The sequence below is a fragment of the Ostrea edulis genome, chromosome 9, assembly GCF_947568905.1.
Source record: "Ostrea edulis chromosome 9, xbOstEdul1.1, whole genome shotgun sequence".
In the NCBI taxonomy this organism is placed as follows: domain Eukaryota; kingdom Metazoa; phylum Mollusca; class Bivalvia; order Ostreida; family Ostreidae; genus Ostrea; species Ostrea edulis.
In genome coordinates, this window is record NC_079172.1 from 18255414 (window position 1) to 18266128 (window position 10715).

General features: G+C 36.6%; 1 protein-coding gene across 1 annotated transcript; it reads left to right on the forward strand.

The window, feature by feature from the left end:
* Positions 1 to 4190: 4190 nt before the first annotated feature.
* LOC125660247 (acetylcholine receptor subunit beta-like) lies at positions 4191 to 7554 on the forward strand. The gene is made up of 2 exons (XM_048892080.2): positions 4191 to 4502; positions 5745 to 7554. The coding sequence occupies exons 1-2, from the start codon at positions 4191 to 4193 to the stop codon at positions 6645 to 6647; spliced, it is 1215 nt and encodes a 404-aa protein (XP_048748037.2). The 3' UTR covers positions 6648 to 7554.
* The last annotated feature ends 3161 nt before the right edge of the window (positions 7555 to 10715 follow it).

Consider the following 10715-nt stretch of genomic DNA (forward strand, 5'->3'; position numbering starts at 1 on the left):
AACACCAAAGGTGGGTTCACCGTCATATCACTGAATTGAAGATTTGGTTATCACCAATGTAACTCACAATGTAAAACACAACAGAATTTTATCCGGACTTGTATTTAATGGCATAAGCGATATTCCGAGAACTTTGATGACAGTAAGGAAAAATTTTGTTTACCCTATTTTGGGACAGCCCTCATAACTGTACGGAAACAAAATTTTGTTCCCGATTCATTTTAAAAAGTATAATCTAAGATGATGAATAATTATAATCTGTTTATTATATACGACTAAGGTAAGATTGATGCTAGACTTAACATCCATGCGTATGAACATATTATTTTTTCTCCCCTGTAAAATGAACTGTTTTGTTCATTAATTAATAAACATGCAAGGGCTAGAGTCAATCTTCAATAGGAATATTTCATCAAAATTACACGAATAAAAAATTAATTGCGTACCACCCTTGACTGACAAAAGACATTTTGGATTAATTTGGGCATCATGGCGTAAAGAATTTATGTCTGCTAACAAGGACACAAAGCATCATTGCTGTTGAGAAAGGATTCTTAAATTATACGCTAATACCCTTGTCTTATTTTGGTAACTTTACTTCGAGCTATTAATTCAAAAGGTATTGAACATAGCCTGTGTTTCATACTTTACGGTTTACAGATGAAAAATCAAAGTCAAGCAGAAAATAGATATATTTGATCACTAGTGTTCGGTAGAAGGCACGTATGAGAGACACATAAATTGACAACACAAAAATGTATACCAATCTTTAGGATGTCATCATTTAATACATGTAGAATATCAAGAGATTTTAAATGGTTCGTTTTCATATAAAAAGCGCATGGACATGATTTGGGTTGAAAATTTTCAAATATTAGTTTTCCATTTTTTATTGTTCACAAAGCTTAATTGAAGCATTTCTAATGGTCATCCGAAATTTGAATATCAGTTGTTGACTTACAAGTAAGATACAGCACTCGGAATTCTTTGTACAACACACTACAAAGTAAAAACGCTTTAAAATCGGGTACCTGTAAAGTGCGAAACGAAATCGAAACGAAACGAAATCTACCGAAACGAAACGAAACCTACCGAAACGAAACGAAACTGAACTCTTTTAATTATAATAATTAAAAATGGTATCTTAGGCCCCTGTGAAAGTTACCACATAAATATAAAATTCGCCTCCCCTTTGATGAAGGCTTTCGGCTTGACTAAAGTTGGAAAGGGGGGGGGTGTGTGGATGAGTAAGCACAAAATATCCGAAGTTGATTAAATACCATGTGCAATTAGTTTCGGATCCATAAATTTCAGATCGGATGGTTACAATCTCAGAGGTCTGGGAAAACACACTAAATGAGACGTGGGGTCGCCGGCGTTGGATCCGCCTTTGGACATATATACATTGTTTGAAGAAGCTGGGGTCTTAGAAAGTTGAAAGCAGGAAGAACTCTTAACCTCTTATTTTCTCTCTAACTGCTAGGTGCGAGTACTTTCAATAATGGAAAAACTTAAACAGTATACCATATTATATGAATGCAATTCGGTAAGATATATATACATGTGTTATTAAACATTATTATTGATATGTAGTGAGTCTAAAGATAACTCTATACATTTGGGGTGTTGCTAAGACGGAGAATTGAAAACGGGACGGAAAACGGATTTTTTAATGCAATAATATCAGGAGGAGGTCAGCATTTTGTAAAATCAAAAGGCTTATGAACAAGGGAAGCAGAAATTACAAAGAGCACGGGAGGACATACTCAGAGTCCACCGTTTGATGCACTACATACAAATACACAATACCCACATGTATACATAGATTTGTCTTTAGAGCAAAAAATACTGAAACATGTATTTATGCCCAAAAGGCGGATCCAGCGCCGGCGACCCCACTCCTCGTTTAGAATGTTTCCCCAGACCTCTGACTTGTGAGACTGTAACCCTCCGTTCTGAAATTTATGGATCCGAAACTAATTGCATATGGTATTTAATCAACTTCGGATATTTTGTGCTTACTCACCCCCACCCCCCACCCCTTAAATTTCCAACTTTCAAAACTTTGTATCAGTCAAGCCGAAAGCCTACATCAAAGGGGAGGCGAATTTTATTTATATGTTGTAACTTTCACAGGGTTCTAAGATACCATTTTTTAATTATTATAATTAAAAGAGTTTGTTTATACAATCTGTTTCGTTTCGTTAGGTTTCGGTGGATTTCGTTTTGTTTCGGCAGATTTCGTTTCGTTTCGATTTCGTTTCGCACTTTACAGGTACCCTTTAAAATCGGGGGGGGGGGGGGGGGGCGCAATATTAGAAACTAAAAAATTTGAACAAATGAATAGCAATATCATGTCAGCATTAATTGTTGTTATTTGTTTTAGGTCCCATCGAGAATTTTTCACTCATTTTGAGACGTTACAAGTTGTAGATTATTAATTACCACGCGCAGCAGTAAGGGTTCGCCTGCTGCGATCTCCTATCAAAGGTCACACCCGAAAAACCCGTGATTCTCACTTCTAAATCACGAGCGTTTGGCGAAGGCGCCATCACTACCTATGCCTATGTTTATGTGTTAGGTTTGACGCGGCCATGGCACGAGCGGGACTCGAACTCACGATTGATTGAATATCGTTTAACGCCCCTCTCGAAAATATTTCAATCATATGGAGACGTTACTATTGCTGGTGAAGGACTGCAAAATTAAGACCTATGCTCGACGCTTATGACCTTTGAGCAGGGAGGGATCTTCATCGTGCCACACCTGCTGTGACACGTAGCCTCGGTTTTTGCGGTCTCATCCGAAGGACCGCCCCATGCATTTAGTCGCCTCTTACGACAAGCAAGGGGTACTGAGGACCTATTCTAAGCCGGGTCCCCACGGGGTCGAACTCAAGACCTTCCAGTTACGAAGTGTCAGCATTGATAACTATGTACAACAGAAAAATCATGCAGAGGTTCTAAAACCTTATAAGTAATGATGATATGCGTCGTGTAATTGGTCCGCACTGACACTAGTTTAGTCTCGGGATTTTCGAGGACTAATCCACACTAAGGCACTTGTTCCTGTAAATAAGTTATGACCTCGGTATATTAATATCATTGAAACAATTCAGGCTTCAGAAGGGGCTGTGTTTATATAGACTGCACGATCTCCTGCGGCCTCTTTTGTATGCGTACCTAAGAGCCATCCAAGACCCTGTAAAACCGGAAGTGAAGAGATATTTGGCGAGTTTACGTGTGTGCTTCTGAATTACGTCATCTCGAGTTATACACTGAAATCCTAAATTGTGTGGTACAAAATCTGTCAATCTGATCAAAATCAGCTCCTCGATCCGCTCCTTTATTCCTCGTATAGCGACATCATAAAAATAAAGGAGCGGATCGAGGAGGTGATTTATTTTGTCATAAGGGCTGTCTGGGAGATTTGATGGCGCGCCTGATCTGAAAAAAAGTAACTAGATACATGTATTGATCATGTTTTTGATGTATTTTCATGAAACAATTGCTAATTGTCACCTGATTTTACAATTATACCTGTATGTAGATTACTCAAACTTTTATCTGATTTTTTACTCAAAAGGAGACGTCACCATTGCCGGTGAAGGAATGCAAATTTTAGGCCTTTGCTCGGCGTTTGAGCGGGAAGGAATTTATCGTGCCACAGCTGGTGTGACATGGGGCCTCGATTTTTTAAGGTCTCATCCGGAGAACCGTCCCATCTAGTCGCCTCTTACGACAAGCATGGGGTACTGCTCAAGGACCTATTCTAACCCGGATCCCCACGGAACTCTGTCTTCGATCTTGAAACCTCATGTCACATGTATATACCTCTTAGAATCGGAAACAAGCGGTCAGTGAATATCACTTCAATACAATTCGTAGAAAATTAACACCTAATTAACATTTATTTTGTCTACTGAAAGAAAAACATTCAAAGACTTCTAAAAGCTCAATCTTCTTGAGAAATAATTGGTGACCTCACTCTGACTCCAGATAACCGTCTGCTAATGTAAAACGCTTTACTGCTCTGATATACATCGGACCGACTTTATTCAGTTATCCATGACGGTGTAAGTAGATAAAATAATCGATCCATCCTCATCCTCAGAAAATTCAAGCACACCTGTTTTTCGAAAGAAGAAAAAAGCGCGCTCTTATCTTATAGGACAAATGTCTAAGTCAAAGATGCACCTTTCCTTCGGGTATGTAGTTTTAGTGTGTCTTGGAGGATCTGTCCAATGTCAGACGACACCAGCTGATGTTAACAAGCTAAGGACGGATCTGTTTGCTGATTACGACCCTTCTGTTCGTCCAGTGACTGACCAGAATGACGCCATCACCCTCGATGTGAGTTTTTTCCTCTCCACTGTGAACGAAGTAGATGAGGTGGACGAGAAGATGGTCACTACAGGTTACATCAGTCTGAGTTGGTATGACGAACTCCTGACGTGGACTCCAGACAGGAATAATGGCATTAAGGAAATTCATGTCATTCAGGTATATATGCTTGGAGAGAGAGAGAGAGAGAGAGAGAGAGAGAGAGAGAGAGAGAGAGAGAGAGAGAGAAATCCATTCATTAACTGACTACTGACATTTGTAAATTAATTGTGTGCTGCGAGTATCATGGAAATTTTGTTCGAATGAATACCGACTGGACACTGTCGCGATATTTCTTTCACAAATTAAAATGATATTTCTATATTATATTATAAATCGGGAAAACTTTATTTAATAAATACAATCATATAGATCTGTATACACAGTAATCCAAGTCTGGATAAGTTTTGCAATTGTGGAAATGAAAAAAAATCAGAACCCCGGTCCTTCATTTCTCACGACTTCGCTGTATTCGTTATTTCTGTTTACCCGTTTTGGCCAGAACAGAATTTGATCACAAAATTTTAAACAAAGTTTTCAGTTTTGTTTGATCGCAAATTTTATGACAGCAGTTTTCTGCACCCTTTTGTCCTTGATGAGAATGTCCTTTTTAAACGTGTCGGCAATCCGTGGCTTTCAAATTTGGCGATTTTCTAGCTCTATATATAGGTACACAAATAATTTAAGTGGAATGAGAGCAAAAATTGATGACCGTGCGTAAAATAATTGAATAATGTACCTTATCTTGATTGACATGAATTAATGTGCATTGATATTAATTAATGCACGCATAAAACAATAATATAACAAAAAATATTTTTGATTTTTAGTTCCGTTATCCGTTCCGCGTTTTAGCACACACCCGGAATTTTTCTTAAACCAAATATGATTGATTGATTGCTTGTCCCGTCGAAAATTTTTCACTCATATTGAGACGTCACCAGCTGAGGGTGAAGTACCACAAAGTTAGACCTATGCTAAGCGCGCAGGGTTGTACGTACACGTAGCAGTGAGGGTTCTTTATCGTACCAACGCCTGCCGCGGCACGGGACCTCCGATTTTAAGTTCATATCCGAAATACCCATGATTCTCACTTCTAAATGCCGAGCTTTTGGCGAAGGAGCAATCACTACATGTGTTAAGGTTTGACGCGGCCTTGACACGAGCGGGGCTCGAACTCACGACCTCCCGGTTACGGAGCGACCGATCTCACGGAGTTACCGCGACCAATTCAGGAGATATCATATCAACAGTAGGTAAAAATACAAGGTCACAAGGTCAAAGAACATGATATGAAATGAAAGGAGAAATTTATAAACAAATATGAACATACTACCTTTAACCATGGTATAATCATTTCAGAACGAAATCTGGAAACCAGACTTGGTGCTGAAAAATGGTTTTAAGAAGTTCGAAGAAATGGGGGCAAATTTCCACATGCTTCGTATAACTAATGAAGGCCAAGTCAACTGGTACCCGTTCGAGGTGCTGGAAACCCGTTGTTCCATGGACATCACATATTATCCCTATGATGAGCAAAGTTGTGATATAACGTTCATCGTATGGAGTTACTTCGATTCAGAAGTTAGCATAAGAAAATCTTCCAAAGGGATAGATAATTATGAATTCCAGGAAAACAGTGTTTGGACGGTAGTATCAACCAAAGCTGAAGTAATTCAATCTACCTATGAATCAAGAATAACGTTTACTATTTATTTGAAACGAAAACCTCAATATTTTGTCATGAATATGATTGTCCCTATCATCTGCTTGGGAATTTTAAACATTCTTGTTTTTGTAATTCCTGTTGATGCAGGAGAGAAGATGTCGTATTCTATTACAGTCTTTTTGTCGTTTGCGGTATTCCTGACAATTATCAGCGCTGAACTTCCAACAAATTCTGAGAGTACGTCCACTCTGAGTTTCTATGTTATTCTTCAGATGGTAATCGGCGAGTTAGTACTTGTCATATCGGGGCTTCAGTTGCGTCTCCATCACAGAAAAAGCGACCACGGTATATCGAAATTCTTTGTGAGGATAGTGAAGATCGGACAGTGCTTGAGATGCGTTAAAACACGTTGTACTCGCAGAGGAAAGGACATTACCGTTGTGGAGAAAATTGACGAAAATGAAGAGAAACAGTCAGCGGACGCTGACGTAGAATGGGGCGACGTGACGTCAGCTATTGACTTTTTATGCTTTTGGATATTTTTGCTCGTTAACGTCGGCGTAACGTTGTTTCTATTTCTCTATATTTCTGGTTAATTTATGGAAACTTTGGTAATCGACAAGATTTTTTCCCAGAAGTGTTAGGAACAGGTCAGAGTTCAATTGCCCGATACCATCATCCAGGTCTTCGGGCCACCAATCTTTAAAAATCTTACCTTAAATCTCATGATTTCCAACCTACCTACGATTTTGTCATAATGATACTTGTCTTAAACCAGATTGAGAAATAGGAAGTTAACGTCTGAGCACAACTGCGCAGGATGTTATAACTGTGTAGATACTGGCCCAATACTTTTTCATTGGTCCAAACATATCATATATTTATTACTTAAATCTATCCAGTTGAAAAATTTCACGTCAGCTAAATTTTGAAAGGGCTTTGGAAAGGACTATATTTTGTGGCGGAAGAATTGCTTGATCAAATAGTCCTAAATGTGCACGATTTTACAGTTTATGTTTTATCCAATATATCGTCAATATCCAAATATACTCCTGGACGTGTGTTTCAATTTTGTATTTATGATATATGTAGTAGAGGCCTGGAACTAATTCAAATCATTTGGTTTAAGTAATTCCACCCTCCTGTGATGTCATCAGATTTTGCAAAATGAATGATTTATTTAGATTGATGCATGATAGGAACATAAATGTTGTTAGAGTCTTTTCTGATAGTTAATTGTAAAAAATATCTTGTTAAAAGTAAACTACTTTAAAAGTCTAAGTTATCTATAGATGAATAATCAACGATAAGTTTTAAAATACTGCACCCAAGGGTAATAACTCTGTTTTTATTAATTTCTTTAATAAGTCTATTACGCGATATATTTCCTTTATTTTTTTTTTACAGACATTTTGTATATTTTTGTGAAGAGTTTCATGAAATTGTTATGAATGCTATTATATCGTCATAACCAGTTGTGTGTGGGGGTTTTTTTTTGGGGGGGGGGGGGAGAGAGAGAGAATGTTGGTAACACTGTTTAAGGAACTTTGCAATTTTCTGATAGTCATATATGATTCTGTTTATGTATGACTAGCATCTTAAAACTGTGATGACCTGTATATTTTATTTGATGATTTACTAGTTTTAACTCTTATAAATGGAAATAAATACACTTTTTAGACTTGTATCAGATAAAACGGTGAGTATCAGTTATCCAAACAGAACACTGATTCTTAAAAACATTTACATAGATATCAATTTACTCTAAATTTTGAATAAAAATTTTGTGTTTGGGCCAATAATTCAAAATTTTATAACTTATGTGCAATTTTGAAAATAATGACAATACTCATAATATGTTCTTTTAAACTCTCAAATTCAAGATGAGGTTATTTTTTTAAATTTACTAGCATTGAACTTTTTGTATCTATATTGTTAGAAGACATGGGTGTATATTCATTTGATGTGTAATTTATGTTACTTATCCTTTATGTTTGTTGACATCAACAGACAAAACGACTTTATGAGAATAAATAGTAAGTAAATTTGAAGTGCTGTAAGGTCAAGTTTAACACACTATACAAGTCAAAAAGAAGCACCATGACCCCAGTTTTTCTTATTAAATTCATTATTCCTCCTCAATATAGATATCAAAATTATACTTTAAATCCACCCCCCCCCCAAAAAAAAGACGCCCCAAGACTCAGGTGCTAGCTTGAGAAAGCTTTTCACGTGACCTGAACATAAGCTCTAGTCACGTTTTGTACCGTGCAGCAACAGCCGCGAACATTTTTGACATAATACCGTCTTTACATTTCACAAACCAATACAATGACCGAGTTCAGATTTTGTGTGGTTCAAAAATTGTCATTTTTTGTCAAATTCTGGTTGTATAAAGGTGTTCTAGAAGAAGAGACTTGAAGAAAGAGTTGACAATCTCTTTGTACACGATTCACTGAAGGTTCTATCCAGTTGCCTTTTCCACAAAACATTTTGTCATATATATATACACTGCTCAATGTTTCATAAATTGTCAAGGAGAATTTTAAAAAAAATTGTACTGTATGGTTTGTGAGAGCAGGTTTTTGTGTTCTTAATAAAAAAAAAACAACTAAAAAAAAACAGCTAAAAAAACAACACCTAAAAAAAACCCAACTAAAAACAAAACAACTAAAAAAACAACAACAAACGATCAAAGTTATGGAGTTTGATTGATTCAGTTTTATATACACAACAACATATTCATCACAGCAACGCTCAAAAACAGGTTATCTATAAAAGTTTTCCATATCTTAAGAAAGTACTGTACATCGTCATAATGGCTGACTTACTTTTAAAATATGGAGGGAAATATGAATATCAGCAATGTTTGTCTATTCAGTATTGTTGTACTTATCCTCCAGTTTTCATCCATGTCAAATTTCTCTTGTGTAGCATACCTCCTTAAAATGGACGTCATTGGTGAAGTTGCACCGAGCTATTGAAATAAACAACAATCAAGCTTGTGAGCATCAACATTTTGTTGCCAATTTATATCATTGGATTAAAGGTATTTTGTTGCCAATTTATATCATTGGATTAAAGTATGAAACTCAAACGTCATTAATACAGACCAACAGGCATGTTCACGAAACTTTCCAGAGATATGCAAGATATAACTTACGAAAAAAAAGTTAGGAAAATCCCAAGATCAACAAAGGACATGCCTTAGGATGTGTCTCGACGATGTCTTAGGAACATCTTAAGTTAGGAACATTCTTATTCCTTTAGACCTTTACATGTACCTATACACATGATAACTGTGACATGGTTAGGGTTAGAGGAACAATTAAAATCTAGACGAAAAGACAGATATCATTCATTTATATGAATATTCTTAATATACATACCGTGAATTCAAAATAACTATATCATATGTTATAAGCTAAAAAATCTTAAGATACACTACTTTAAATAAAGTAAAAATCGCTAGAACGCATTAAAGATGCGTATGGCCGAGTTGCAGTTTGGAATGTTAATTGGAATGACCCTAATTTGTGAATGTGAACACTGTTTTAGTAAAAATGAACAGTAAGTTACACAGAACATTTAAGAGAAGGGAAAATACTTACTTTGAAGTTAGAACAAACCTCTCTGTGGACAATATAATGTTTGTTGAAGCAAATATTTCCGATAAAATTATGCACGCTTGCATTCACAAAGTAGAAACATGCACGTATTTAAATTTTAATATAGTTTATAAGTATGAAGCTTTGAATGGCTGTAATAGGCATTTAAGTGTGATAATGACCTTGACCTTTGGATTTTAAAAGCAACACGAATCTTGAATGTCATCAGGATTTGAAGTCTGATAAACATGCACCAGCAAGTACATGTATAAAAGTTAGAGGCAAGCTCAAATCTACAGTATATAGTGAAAAAGAGACCTTGACCTTTTGACGCCAAAATAAATAGTAACCTTCCTCTTTTGGGTGTGATAAAAATATGCAAATCTGACAAAGACGCACCAAGTAGTATGAAAGTTGGAGACCGGACAAGCTCAAATCTATGGCATTTAGTGATAAAGTGACCTTGACGTTTGGACCTCAAAATAAATAGGAACCTTCCTCTTTTGGATGTGATCATGATATGCAAGTCTCACAAAGATGCACCAAAAAGTATGAAAGTTAGAGACCGGACAAACTAATTGTCACCCACCCACCCGCCCGACTGAACACCCATCCTTCGCCAATTTAAAAGCCGATATTTGCTACGCAACTTGACTAATAAAACAAACGGATATTTTCATACCCGAGCCTATGTATGTATGTTTAATATACTAGTACATGTATATACAATGAATTCAATGCAAAACCACTGAGCCATGGAATACCTGTGTAATAATATACCTTGACTTACATGTAATTGGAAACGTCATGTTAGTAAACTAGAGATCGCTTTTTTTTAATGAAATGAAACCTCCTCCCCTTTATGTACAGCATGGTATCCATGGAGGAGAAAGCATGAACAGGAACATCAACATTATCAACTCCGATAAGCCACATAGTGTTCACAAACTATTTTACACCCTCCACCCCGTACAGTACACGACACGAGTTTTATGCGTGTTCCACGCAACGCGGTGGAACAAATTTGCCCCAAACACGGTGGACCTTTAAAATTGT

What these genes read in the sequence shown, in the direction of transcription:
- LOC125660247 (XM_048892080.2), top strand. Translation starts at nt 4,191, where the DNA reads ATGCACCTTTCCTTCGGGTATGTAGTTTTAGTGTGTCTTGGAGGATCT. An exon ending in AGGAAATTCATGTCATTCAG is followed by an intron (nt 4,503 to 5,744) that starts GTATATATGCTT and finishes TAATCATTTCAG; the next exon opens with AACGAAATCTGGAAACCAGA.